The sequence below is a fragment of the Haliotis rufescens genome, unplaced genomic scaffold (assembly GCF_023055435.1).
Source record: "Haliotis rufescens isolate VD_foot unplaced genomic scaffold, xgHalRufe1.0.p SCAF_7, whole genome shotgun sequence".
NCBI lineage: Eukaryota > Metazoa > Mollusca > Gastropoda > Lepetellida > Haliotidae > Haliotis > Haliotis rufescens.
This window is the reverse complement of record NW_025964361.1, coordinates 45,409,950-45,424,487: the sequence shown is the minus strand read 5'-3', so window position 1 is coordinate 45,424,487 and position 14,538 is coordinate 45,409,950. Positions and strand designations below refer to the sequence as shown.

The 14,538-nt window shown below is 41.0% G+C and overlaps 1 protein-coding gene across 3 annotated transcripts in view; it reads left to right on the top strand.

Moving 5' to 3' along the window:
- Positions 1–14,538, top strand: part of LOC124115638 (nuclear pore complex protein Nup98-Nup96-like) — a 50,218-nt gene that overhangs the window by 20,786 nt on the left and 14,894 nt on the right. For all 3 annotated transcript variants that reach the window (XM_048388256.1, XM_048388257.1, XM_048388255.1), the window contains 9 exons: positions 275–388; positions 1,309–1,419; positions 5,170–5,386; positions 8,812–8,946; positions 9,677–9,832; positions 10,167–10,466; positions 10,616–10,758; positions 11,931–12,075; positions 13,709–13,804. In XM_048388256.1, the coding sequence (XP_048244213.1) occupies positions 275–388; positions 1,309–1,419; positions 5,170–5,386; positions 8,812–8,946; positions 9,677–9,832; positions 10,167–10,466; positions 10,616–10,758; positions 11,931–12,075; positions 13,709–13,804 (1,417 nt within the window). The remainder of the gene's footprint in view (positions 1–274; positions 389–1,308; positions 1,420–5,169; positions 5,387–8,811; positions 8,947–9,676; positions 9,833–10,166; positions 10,467–10,615; positions 10,759–11,930; positions 12,076–13,708; positions 13,805–14,538) is intronic.

The window sequence follows — 14,538 nt, the reverse complement described above, 5'->3', positions numbered from 1 at the left end:
GTCACATGAGGCACAAGAATCCCTGTTTGTAGATTTTCTGGAATACTGATGATGATGAAAATGAGGATGAAAATGAGGATGATGATGTTGAGAGATTCGAGCCCTTCCGGTCGTGCTGATTTCGCACTTGGAGCACCACCTTTTAGCACTGTACCATAGTATTAATACTGTCACACATGCTAACACAGCTGGATCACTGATATTTCAGTGTTCTTGTTTTTTCTTTCTCAATTTATGAGAGGCCAAGTATGGACGGGTGTTCTTTCCTTTTCAGGACTCTTCCAGATTGAGGACAATGGGCTACCAGACGAAAATTGAAGAGATCACAGCAAAGATTGGAGCCAAGTTCATAGACTACAGACCCGAAACTGGGTCGTGGGTTTTTCAAGTGAGGCCATTTTTCTCTCACAGTGCATTTTTGTAATCAATGTTTCATGAAAGACTGTTTTTGACTAGAACGTTACAAGGGTAATTGGGTTAACTTGATTATTTCTGTCTCCTTAATGTTTGGAGCAGAAAAGGACCACAGCACCCAAATCTAGTTGAAAGGACTGACTGAACTTAGGGTTGCGAGCTTTCATTATGTGACCAGGCTGATTGTGTGTCGTCATGCCCTGAAACAATGTCTAATTGCCCACGGTGCCGCTGCACAAAGCGATCTTAGCGCTAAGGTGATTGTAACTCCCATACCTTTACATAGACTTACGACAGTCATAGCGCTGAGGTTGTTTTCAACAAGGGCACCCAGGCTGCTAAACTATGGTCTGCCTGACACAAGCTTGAATTATATTTTGGTGTCTGTGCTGGCATAAAACACTTTTTCACTCACTAACTCTTGTTATGAATATAACATTGTCCTCTGGATGTTGCAAGATGGAATATGAATATGAATATACATATATGGGAACAGTTTAGTTGCTTTTAGGATTTATGAGAGATGTCATCTTCAAAATGTTAATGGTATAAGACTTACCTTAGGATGAACATCGATCCGTGAAGATCCGGGGTAGAATAGGTCTTCAGCAACCCATTCTTGCTGTAAAAGGCGTCTATGCTTGTCGTAAGAGGCGACTAACGGGATCAGGTGGTCAGGCTCGCTGACTTGGTTGATGCATGTCATCATTTCCCAATGGCATGGGTCGATGTTCATGCTATCAATTACTGGATTATCTGGTCCAGATTTGATTATTTACAGAGCGCTGTCATATAGCTGGAATATTGCTGAGTGCGGTGTTTAACAACAAATAAACAAACAATAGGATGAACATCATTGACCTCACACACATTGAATGTAAATTTCTTTTCCAGGTAAAGCACTTTTCTAAATATGGTCTTGTTGATGACTCCGATGAAGAGGAAGTTTCTGAATCAGAAAAGAAAAAATTGAAGCTTGCAAATGAACAACAACTGCAGATTCAGGTCAGTAGCCAATGAAAGCACAGGAGAGAGAGTGTGGTGTGTGTGATTGGCTGACTGACATCCAGTGGGAACCTTCCAATCTTCATGAGTCAACCTATCAGCGGGATTGATGCGTTGCTCATTGAAACATGGATAGAAATTGTGTCGACTTCTGTGATTGGATGGAATGCATTCAAATGAACAATTCTAAATGGAATGTGCCATTCAGCTGAGCTGATATTTGAGGTAGTTCTGTATGGTGATGGTGAACAGCTTAGAAGGCATTGGAATGGAGATTTCATATGATGGACAACTTGTAAATAGGCCACGAGAATCAGAAGCCTTTCAATGCTTATCTGAGAAGTGATTATCATGCTACATGGATTCTACTCTTAAGAGTGGGAACAGTCTGCTATATGCACAGAGATGTATGCCTACTCATGCTCTCGTGAAGATAATGTACATGTCAGAAGCATTTGTTTCATGAATTTTCTGTTGAAACTTTTAACCTTTGTTAGTGTTCACTATAATCATCAATCATGTCAACCATTATATTCAGTCAATCATGCAATGACTCATTATTTTAGTTATTTCAGAACAGTTGAGAATTTACAATGTTATAAGCTTTTAACTGTTTCCACATTATTGTTCACCATCATCATTAATTGATCAAGCTTTAATTATTATTTTTTACAAAACTAAAAGGTTTTTGGTTTTTTCCTTAATTTTGTTTGCTTTCAATCTCAAATCTGAAATTTCAAATAAAGTTTATATTTACTTGTTGAATGAGTATTTATTAGTACAGATTGTATATATTTTGTATTTCATGCACTTGTTGAACTGTGATATTTTTTTAATTCTGATGTATGTGCAATGTAGAGCTATCTATATATTCCCTCTCTCCAAATATTTGGAACTGTATATCCTTTATTTACTATGATCACCAGCAATTCATCATGGTTGATATGTAATATGAACTTCTTGCTTGTGTGTAATTACTAAATTGCTTTTTCAAAATTCATCTCAAATTGTTTCCGTGTATCTACTTAGTGTAAGTGCCAAAGTAGTGTTCTAAAACTTCTTAGTCTTTCGGCCTACTCCTTGTGAAAGGTTTGCTGTTTAATATTTCTTTGAAATAATGTCAGAGACCACCAGGAACTGAACAATCTCTATATCAGTCAATTCAGATACATATAGATATGACATAAACAAAAGTAGCATGACATGTAAACTACAGTAATATGAAAGATTTGGGTGGTCCTTTACACTTTTTCTGTAGTATACATTGATATAAGGAAAAATGATTAATGCAATTTCTAATATCCTATGGAAATGTATACTATTGTGAATGTCGGTTGAGGCTGTTAGACTGGTGCCAGTTTCTAACTTGATTATGATATACTCCTGTGTTGATCCTTTGATTAACATAAATATTTTATACATTTTACTTTTGTGCATATGGTCCTCCACATGTTGGTCTTTGCATGTTTCATGTGTATGGTATGCACTAGTTTGTATTTAGTATTAAGAATGTTATATGTTGTTATGAAATAAAGAAACAGAAATATGCTGATCTACAGTTCTTGTTATTGTGTAGTGCTGTTTTGGTTAGATTCCTCATACAAATGTGTTTCTGTAGTTTTTTTTACTTGGTTGAATTTATTTGTTCTCAGAAGAAGTTTAAGTTGTTTTTTTTTATGTTTGTTGAAGCTACAATGGTCTTTACCAAATACATTTAAACCTGTACTTGTTTGTGTGTGTTTTTCAGTAGATTTTGGTCAGTGCAAATACTTTGATCAGCTCAGTTCATTGGACTGAAAGACATTTTGCAAAACACAGATTTGGTCTAGTGGCTACAGGCCGTAATATTGGCTGATGGTCAAAACTATATGTTGCCAATGAAAGTTTACAGTATGGTGAATTGCATTGTTGAGCTGCATGTTAAATGGACGTAAAGAGAAATCTATTTTATCCGGAACATGTTAGTTCAAAACCCCTCCCAGAAATATTGTTGGGAATATTTGCATATATCAAAAGGAACTTTTGTTCATCCCAAAATTTGTTTTTCTGATTGTTTTTCGCGAGGAATGGAACATGATCCAAGAATATATAGTGAACATTTCCCTCTTATGGTCATGTGTTTTGCACTTTCCCAATTGTCAAGAGACATGGCTTAGTAGCATCGTTGATTGCAGGGACAAATCCAAGATTAAAAATATTCCCAAGAAATGGGTCATGAAGGCAATGGTAGGGATCGGTATGAAGAAAATGTGACTGTAGACAAGTCAGCCTCTATAAAATAAGATCTTAATTCTCACTACTGCTAAACAAAAGACTGAGTACATCCCATTACGGGTCCTGTCAGACCGACCATTCATAAACTTTGACCGACCAATGGAATAACTGACATGAAGTCAACATTAGCCTATCAGAAGGCAGCTTTCTTGTGCTTTATGGCACTTGTTTCAAACTGGCGACTACGCTTAGAAACATTCTTGACACATTCTCGATTTACAAATTGAAAACTGAACAAAAGAACATTCTGGAATGGCTATTAGATGGCCTAGATCATATGGATTAAGTTGTTAAGCCCATAACTGTTGTTCTGAAAACCCCACTTTAATTTATTTTTCGAGGTTGCATGATTAGAAATCGGATTAGATTTGATTGTCACTTTCCTGATCTGGTAAGCAATGCTCTGATTGGTCGGATGAAAGGTTGTTCTAAAGGGACTCCTAATGGGATGTCCTCAGATCTTTGTTTTAGTGGTAGTAAGAACTAAGATCTGACCTCAGTGAGATTGTACACAAATTTAAGATGTAATTGTGTTCATTATTCATACTTGCTGCAATAACTTTTTTACAAGAACAGGAACCTCAAAATTTCATTCACTATAACAGTGCACAAAGTAGAGATAATTTATGGATAACAATTTTTTTATTTACTGTAGCGGCGACGTTTCGGTGTAGATCCTTATACCGTTGTCAAGCAAGGCTCTAAGTAATGCCTATCAAACAATTGATACCAGTGCACATTGGAAATGTCTGTCCTGTGTCAAATTTGGTTTATTTCCACATGGCAATTTAGATGCTGTGATACATTCAAATCTTGATCATTCAAATTACAAGATACTGTACAGAGTTAAGCAGGATGCAGATATATGACTTGTGAGGTCTTTTGTAAACATGTAAAGTATGAAATAGACAATAATTGTACCATACCACTTGACCTAAGAGTTGATGTTTATCCAGCTATTTCAAGATCCACCAACAGTAAGCCTGAATCCAAGATCTGCCTTGATAATGATCCTTGGTTTGTCAGCAATATATACCCTTCCCAGTGCCAGAAGGGTACATTTACATCCTTTTTTTTACAATAAGTTATGACAAAGTAAATAATATGGATCAACTAATACTTTTGCGCAAATATATATGACAAGTACATGGAAAATGATGGGCACACACTTACTATACAGTATGGTTCATAAAATAAATATTGGGTTTCCGAAATTAAAACATTGAAAAGGGGGCTAACTGTCTAGCTCACAACTGCTTGTGGGCATACCAAGTTGCCAAAGAGCATACCTAAATATTTCTATGGGTGTCCTTTGGTACTCTTGAAAACAAATACATTTCTATCCATGACATCTTTGCTTGTTGGTTTACCCAATGTGGTCAGTGCTTAGGACCTGTTTTGCCTCAGTAACAAGCTTGCTTCATGGAAAATGGTCACTTGTGGATGCTCAGTGATCAATAAAATATTACCTTTCAGAAGTTGAAGATACAAACTGAAGGCCAGATGAAGGGGAAGGAGGTCAAAGGTCAAGGGGACATTGATTTCCAACTTCAAGGTCTGACTGGTAAACCAGTTTCGCCTCCCAAGGAGGGGTACGAAGCCCATTACGCCCAGTCAGAGGGTATGGATGACTTTGACGAGGATATGCCAGATATTACCATGGAGAAGTTCCCTCGAGATATGGAAGACTCAGGTGGGTTGAGGGAGATGTTTGGTAGGTGGCACTGGGTGATAGGTTTCCCTCGAGATATGGAAGACTCAGGTGGGTTAAGGGAAATGTTTGGTAGGTGGCACTGGGTGATAGGTTTCCTTTGAGATATGGAAGACTCAGGTGGGTTGAGGGAAATGTTTGGTAGGTGGCACTGGATGATAGGTTTCCTTTGAGATATGGAAGACTCAGGTGGGTTGAGGGAAATGTTTGGTAGGTGGCACTGGATGATAGGTTTCCTTTGAGATATGGAAGACTCAGGTGGGTTGAGGGAAATGTTTGGTAGGTGGCACTGGATGATAGGTTTCCCTCGAGATATGGAAGACTCAGGTGGGTTAAGGGAAATGTTTGGTAGGTGGCACTGGGTGATAGGTTTCCTTTGAGATATGGAAGACTCAGGTGAGTTGAGGGAAATGTTTGGTAGGTGGCACTGGATGATAGGTTTTCCTTTGAGATATGGAACACTCGGGTGGGTTGAGGGAAATGTTTGGTAGGTGGCACTGGATGATAGGTTTCCTTTGAGATATATATGGAAGACTCTGGTGGGTTGAAACTAAGGATCATGTGGTAGTCATAATTGGGGAAACATACATAATAGTGACATTAGGGAAACAGCTGGTAGTGACAATTGGGGAAGCAGCTGGTAGTGACAATTGGGGAAGCAGCTGGTAGTGACAATTGGGGAAGCAGGTGGTAGTGACAATTGGGGGAACAGCTGGTAGTGACAATTGGGGGAACAGTTGGTAGTGACATTAGGGAAACAGCAGGTAGTGACAATTGGGGAAGCAGCTGGTAGTGACAATTGGGGAAGCAGCTGGTAGTGACAATTGGGAATAGCTTGTAGTGACAATTGGGGGAACAGCTGGTAGTGACATTAGGGAAACAACTGGTAGTGACAATTGGGGAAACAGCTGGTAGTGACAATTGGGGAAACAACTGGTAGTGACAATTGGGTAAGCAGCTGGTAGTGACAATTGGGGAAACAACTGGTAGGGACAAATATGGAAACAACTGGTAGTGACAATTGGGGAAACAGCTGGTAGTGACAATTAGGGGAACAGCTGGTAATGACAGTTAGGGAAACAGCGGGTAGTGATAATTAGGGAAGCAGCTGGTAGTGACAATTGGGGAAACAACTGGTAGTGACAATTGGGGAAACAGCTGGTAGTGACAACTGGGTAAGCAGCTGGTAGTGACAATTGGGGAAACAACTGGTAGGGACATTGGGAAACAACTGGTAGTGACAATTGGGGAAACAGCTGGTAGTGACAAATTGGGGAACAGCAGGTAGTGATAATTAGGGAACAGCTGGTAGTGACAATTAGGGAAACAGCTGGTAGTGACAACTGGGTAAGCAGCTGGTAGTGACAATTGGGGAAACAAAAATGGTAGGGACATTGGGAAACAACTGGTAGTGACAATTAGGGGAACAGCTGCTAGTGATAATTGGGAACAGCTGGTAGTCACAATTGGGGAAACAGCTGCTAGTGATAATTGGGAACAGCTGGTGGTGACAATTGGGGAAACAGCTGGTAGTGACAATTAGGGGAACAGCTGGTAGTGACAATTAGGGGAACAGCTGGTAGTGATAATTGGGTAAGCAGCTGGTAGTGACAATTGGGGAAACAACTGGTAGTGACAATTGGGGTAACAGCTGCTAGTGATAATTGGGAACAGCTGGTAGTGACAATTAGGGAAACAGCAGGTAGTGATAATTAGGGGAACAGCTGGTAGTGACAATTAGGGGAACAGCTGGTAGTGATAATTGGGTAAGCAGCTGGTAGTGACAATTGGGGAAACAACTGGTAGTGACAATTGGGGTAACAGCTGCTAGTGACAATTGGGAACAGGTGGTAGTGACAATTGGGGAAACAGCAGGTAGTGACAATTGGGGAAACAGCTGGTAGTGACAATTGGGGGAACAGCTGGTAGTGATAATTAGGGAAACAGCAGGTAGTGACAATTAGGGAACAGCTGGTAGTGACAATTGGGGAAACAGGTGGTAGTGACAATTAGGGAACAGCTGGTAGTGACAATTGGGGAAACAGCTGGTAGTGACAATTAGGGAAACAGCAGGTAGTGACAATTGGGGAAACAGGTGGTAGTGACAATTGGGGAAACAGCTGGTAGTGACAATTAGGGAAACAGCAGGTAGTGATAATTGGGGAAACAGCTGCTAGTGACAATTGGGGTAACAGCTGCTAGTGATAATTGGGGAAACAGCTGCTAGTGATAATTGGGGAAACAGCTGCTAGTGACAATTGGGGTAACAGCTGCTAGTGATAATTGGGGAAACAGCTGGTAGTGACAATTGGGGGAACAGCTGGTAGTGATAATTGGGGAAACAGCTGGTAGTGACAATTGGGGAAACAGCTGCTAGTGATAATTGGGAACAGGTGGTAGTGACAATTGGGGAACAGCTGGTAGTGACATGTGGGGAAACAGCTGGTAGTGACAATTGGGGGAAACATGCGTTCTTCTATTAAAGTTTAATTTTGGTTAAGCATTTGTGATTCGGTATGGCCTAAAGTATTAAAATCTGTAAAGTTGCTATGTTGAATTTACCTGCCACGAAACATGTGCAACTGACGATGAACGCGAACTGAGAATGGGCTTTTGCAAACAAGCGTGCAATTTTGGAGGACATCTCCAACAGTGACCATTCATGGAGCCGCTATATATAAAGTCTTCACCTCTGTTTTTTTCGTTTCAGTCTTGAAATTGAAAGACAGGGGACTTAAGTGGAGATTAACCTTTTTTCCATGCCAATTTCAATGTTTTGAATGTGATGTTTACAGTAATGATGCTACAATCTATCCAGTTCTCCAGAGTTATACCTACCCATGAGACTTAAACTTTATCTAAGCTATATGATCATGAGTTGGAATACAAATTTACCAGAGTAAGGCACTGGGTTTGTCAGCTCCATACCTGTGGTTGTGGGTTTTCAAGTGGTAAGCGTTTGAGACCTGCATCTCTTCTGACTTTCCTTCTACATCAAACTGACACCTTGCTATAAATGAAACACTGCAGTTTTATACCAAACTTACTCCCTCTAGGGCAGTGGGGTAGCCTTGTGGTTAAAGCGCTCTCTCGTCACACCGAAGACCCAGGTTCAGTTCCCAACATGGGCACAGTGCGTGCAGTCCACTTCTGGTGTCCTTTCCAAGATATTGCTGGAATATTGCTAGAAGCAGCATTAAACAACTCTCACTCATTTCCTTCCTCACAAACAACTTTGGCATGTGCTGTCAGTCACTTTCATCAAAGCTTGTGATGTCAATCACTGGATTATCTGGTCCAGACTCGATTATTTACAGATCGCCGTCAAATAGCTGGAATATTGCTGAGTGCGGCGTTAATCATCAAACAATCAAACACTCTAATCTGATATTTCTATGTTCACAAAGATGATGATATGAAGGGCATGACCGACACGCCTTCCTCCCACCGCCTCGCCTCCAGCATGGGGGTCAGTGCTCACAGCATGCAGGTCATGAAGGCTTCCTTCTTTGGAGACGACGACTACCAGGATGACTTCAAAGGTAGGAGGGGCAGGGGGTAGCCAAATGGTTAAAGCGTTAGCTCATGAAGCTCAAGGCCTTGGTTCGGATCCTCATGTCGTTCTGAGACGGTAGAAGCTGACTTTTACGTTGACCTGTGACAGTGCGATGACAGGCCTACCAATGAAAACCGGCAGAGAGCTACCAAACTATGGAATATGTACCTACTTTAATTGGAAATAGCCACCCAAATTTTAAACAAGACACAATGCCCATAAAACCTGCCACATTTTCAATAGAGACCACAACAAACTGAATTAGTTCACACTCGGGTTGATGCAGTCTGAATGATTTACTGTGTTAATTTCCATTGAAAATGTGGCGGGTTTTTAATCATTCCAATGAACACTTTATGGGGATGGTCTCTTGTAATTTGTGTGGCTGTGTCTATTTAGAGTGTGTCCATATTCCATAGTTTGGTAGCTCACTGAGGTTTTTATTGGTAGGCCTGAGTGGAAGCCTAGTGGTTTAAGCGTTCGCTCGTCACGCCGAAGACCCGGGTTCGATTCCCGACATGGGTACAATGTGTGAAGCCCATTTCTGGTGTCCTCCGCCGTGATATTGCTGGAATATTGCTAAAAGCGGCGTAAAACCATACTTACTCACTCAGGCAAGCTGAGTGGGTTTACATCCGGGGCCATCGAGCAATGTCACATAAGCTGCAAGGTTTTCTTAGCCACAAGTGTGAGATGAGATGTTGTTGTTTTTTCAGGCAAGCTGAGTGGGTTTACATCCGGCCAGACCTTTCTGAAGCAGCAGGACAAGACAATGCCAAGTCTGTTCAGCCCCGCACTCAAGTCCAAGTATGTGAGCCCACTGAGGGTGACGCAGTCTCCAGTACCCCAGGAGATGCAGAAACAGCCGCCAGGTAGGAGCCCAGAGGCGTAGGCTGAAGTGGAAGTGAAAACTATCTACACTATTGGCCTAAATTGACTCGGGGAAATTGTCATCCTCCTCACATGAATTAAATTGATTTAACCCAACTAGGATTTCTAAGAGTTGTTTTTTGCAGCAATTGTTTGCATTCTATAAATTAATGGTTAAGTCAGTTGAAATTTGGTTATATCCTTTGATGTCTCACTTTAGAAGACTGTACACTTGATTGTGAAAGACATTATAGGTTCAATTATTTAAAATATTGCTTGAGGAACAATTTGATTTGTCTGAAGGTCAGTAAACTTAAAAAATCAATTCCTTTGTAGGTCTTTTCTCACAAAAGATAATAGCCCCAGAAGCTCGCCGTCCCCCTCAGAATTTTGGCCATCCTCCACTAGCCGAACACATGCTGTTGACGAGTGGGCTGAGCCAGAAGGACACACCCAGGAAGATTGTGGGGTCGCGAGTGAAGAGAGACATACCCCCTGTCAGTGACTCCCTCATGTACAAGAAGCAGGAGCTGATAGTGGACGCAGGCTGCCTGATGGGCAGGTCATTCCGTGTGGGCTGGGGGCCTGGCTGGACACTGGTACACAGTGGCCAACCCTCCAACTACAAGGAGAAAGGTAGAGAAGACAATGTTACATCTTTGTCAGGAACATGTCAGATAAGCTGTGTATTTGCGTAAAGTACCCACCAAAAGTATTCAAAACCAATTACTTTAAATTAACTTGCGTACAGAAATGCATGCATTAAATGAAAAACTCATTTGCAGAGGCACCTCGGCAGACACCATTCTCCCTGTTACCTGGCATCCAGGGTGGGAAGCCGGTGAGGGCAGGCAGCAAGGCTTGGACTGTGACCTGTGAGAAGATGGACGTAGCAGATTACCTCACTGGCAATGATAAGACAGTCATAGTGAGTGCAGGGTTTACTCTGATAGGTTAAAGGAGACCCGGGTTCTATTCCCCACATGGGTACAATGTGTGAAGCCTATTGCTGGTGTTCCCTGATGTGAGGTTTCTGGAATATTGCTAAAATCAGCATAAACCACTCTCTCACTCTGATCATGAAAATTAGTTCTTGTATGACCATTGATGTTGGAGTACGATACAGATGCAGTGCTAAAAACTGCATCACTAAGACCTGGAAAAAGAGTGTGTTTAAACAGCAGGGCTTGAGTCAGCTATCTCCAACATGCACCAATGCAACCTATTATTGAAAAGTGCAACCTAATATTTATGTCTCAGTGCACGAAGTGCTTGTAAAACAAATGAAAATTTGTGTCTGACTTACCCTTACTTTTCAACCCAACCAACCCCAACAAGGACTTTTGAACTCACTCAATACCTTTAAGCTTTATGTACCCTATTACACCATTAACCACTGTGTTTTGTGTAATTTGTCATGCTTTCTTGGGCTTGTCTCCAAACTGTGGGTACTTGAAGATTATCTCACGTTTTACAGCAATATGTAACTAATTTAAGTAAAATCATGATACAGATTTTATTTATTTAGACCAGCTTATGCATCTATGTTTCGACTTTAATAAATTTATGGGACCCGGGTGCAACCTGGTTTTGTTCAGTGCAACTAGGTTTTAATTTAAACATGCGCCTGGTGCAAGTTGAATAATTTTTTTAAATCGAGCCCTGGACAGTGCCAGATTATTATATTACATTAATTTATCAGACAGGTATTTCCAGTGTTGCTGATTGTCTTTCAAAATGTCCTAAAGATATTTTTCAAATTTGGTAATGATATTGAAGAATGTCTTATCAAATGTTGAAAAAAAATCTGTCCTCTTGCCATTTCTTTCGGTTAAAATCACTGACAAGCGACCCGTGAAGATCCGGGGTGGAATAGGTCTTCACCAACCTATGCATGCTGTAAAAGGCGATTATGCTTGTCATAAGAGGTGACTAACGGGATCGGGTGGTCAGACTCGCTGACTTGGTTGATGCTTGTCATTGTATCCCAATTGTGTGGATTGATGCTCATGATATCAATCACTGGATTGTCTGGTCCAGACTCGATTGCGGCATTAAACAACAAGCAAACAAACACTGACATGCCCACTCCCATTCCAGTCCACCCATGAGGAGATGCTGGATGTGCAGCTGGAGAACTCCCAGCGAGACACGGATGGGGGCTGCCCACTGTTTGTGCCATCTCCTGGTGTAGACTCTCTTCATCAGTATGCACAGCTGGGAGAGAAGCTCTTAGAGGAGAACAGTGAGTATCTGCAGCCATACATCAGAGCCTTTCTTCTTTCTTTGTGGAAATATGTCCACAACACCCTGTTAATCCTGCTTAGACCAACCTGGAATGTTAACTGCTATCCCAGTCAGACCCGTGAAGATCCGGGGTAGAATAGATCTTCAGCAACCCATGCTTGCCGTAAAAGGCGACTAACGGGATCGGGTGGTCAGGCTCACTGACTTGGTTGATGCATGTCATCAATCCCAATTGCGTGGATCGATGCTCATGATATTAATCACTGGATTGTCTGGTCCAGATTCTTATTTACAGACCGCTGTCTTAGGCTGGAATATTGCTGAGCACGGCGTTAAACAACAATCCAACCAACCAATCATGATAAGACCTCCAGATAAGATGCGTATTTGAGTATTTAAGAGTTGCTTGAGTACAATGATGTATGAAGAAGTATCATAACCCATTGGTATAACACTGTTGGTAATTGCCCAGTGTAGCTTTTTCAGCTTGGGTACACGTAAGTCTTTACATATTTTCTTCCTCCTGTATATTTGTTTGTTTGTTTGTTTAACGCCGCACTCAGCAATATTCTAGCTATGTGACAGGGGTCTGTAAATAATCGAGTCTGGACCAGACAATCCAGTGATTGACATCATGAGCATTGATCCAGCCAATTCAGATATGATGACATCCCGATAGTCGCCTTTTACGGCAAGCATGGGTTGCTGAAGACCTATTCTATCTTAACAGATCTTCCTACTGACTGAATGCAGGGATGGCATGTACATGAACTCAACTGTCGTGAGATGTGCAACCTCTCTCTTATTGTAACAGAGACATGTATCGTTGTTTTGTGACATCTGACTCAGACATGCATCGTTGTTTTGTGACATCTGACTCACACATGCATCGTTGTTTTGTGACACCTAACTCACACATGCATCGTTGTCTTGTGACATCTGACTCACACATGCATCGTTGTTTTGTGACATCTGACTCAGACATGCATTGTTGTTTTGTGACATCTGACTCACATGTATCGTTGTTTTGTGACATCTGACTCAGACATGCATCGTTGTTTTGTGACATCTGACTCACACATGCATCGTTGTTTTGTGACACCTAACTCACACATGCATCGTTGTCTTGTGACATCTGACTCACACATGCATCGTTGTTTTGTGACATCTGACTCAGACATGCATTGTTGTTTTGTGACATCTGACTCAGACATGCATTGTTGTTTTGTGACATCTGACTCACATGCATCGTTGTTTTGTGACATCTGACTCACACATGCATCATTGTTTTGTGACATCTGACTCACACATGCATCGTTGTTTTGTGACATCTGACTCAGACATGCATCGTTGTTTTGTGACATCTGACTCAGGTGACAGCACATAAAACTTACGCTATTTAGAAATAACTCGAAACAGCATAGAAGTAGAATTATTTCTTTAAACGTTTAAAAGTTCACAAAACCCATTCGACTGGACAGAGGAGTGAAAATATATTGAATACCAAAAGAAATGTATTAATACCCAATGTGAATGATAACATGTCAGTATGTACTCAATAGCTCAAACAGTTATGTGGAGCCGTGCATCCTGTTGTTTCTATGGGGTCACTGATGCTGACTGTGTTGCAGGTGGACATCCTGATGAGAGCAGTGTGGATCATATACGGATGGTGTGGAACCTCTGTGTAGCTCTTTGGGGGAATCTCCCCGAGTTCAGGTACTCAGGTGAGTCACAGTCTTGTAGTAAACATCAATACAGGGATTTGTTTAGATCACTCCGTGGCCGATATTCAGCCCTGTGTCTCCTGCATATGTCATTCAAGATTCCCAATTTGGAACTAAACATTTCCCAATTCATGTTATTTATATGTGTTACTTTCACTAATAGCAATACTAATAACAACACTAAAGCAACACTAAAAGCAACACTAAAACCAACACTAATAGCAACACTAATAGCAAGACTAAAACCAACACTAATAGCAAGACTAAAACCAACACTAACAGCAACACTGATAGCAAGACTAAAACCAACACTAATAAACACAAGTGATTGAAAGAGATTTACATGCCTTCTTTTATATTATGACATTTAATGCAATCACAACATACAATGTTAAACTACCTCTGAAATCAAGGAAATATGAACTTTTAGAAAATCCCAAATTTTAAACAAAATAACAATTTTTTCTCAATTTGCATGAATCCCTGCAACAGTTGCAGATAACCCAAGTTTGTTAAGGTCTAAATTTGTCAGTGACATTGAGTATTTCTTTCTTGTTCACATTGACACTTCAGTGTATGAGTGAGTATGGTTTTACGCCGCTTTTAGCAATCATTATCACAGCAATATCAAGGCAGGGGACAACAGAAATGGGCTTCACACATTGTACACGTGTCGGGAATCAAGCACAGGTCTTCGGCGTGACAAGCGAACGCTTAGACCACTAGGCCACCCG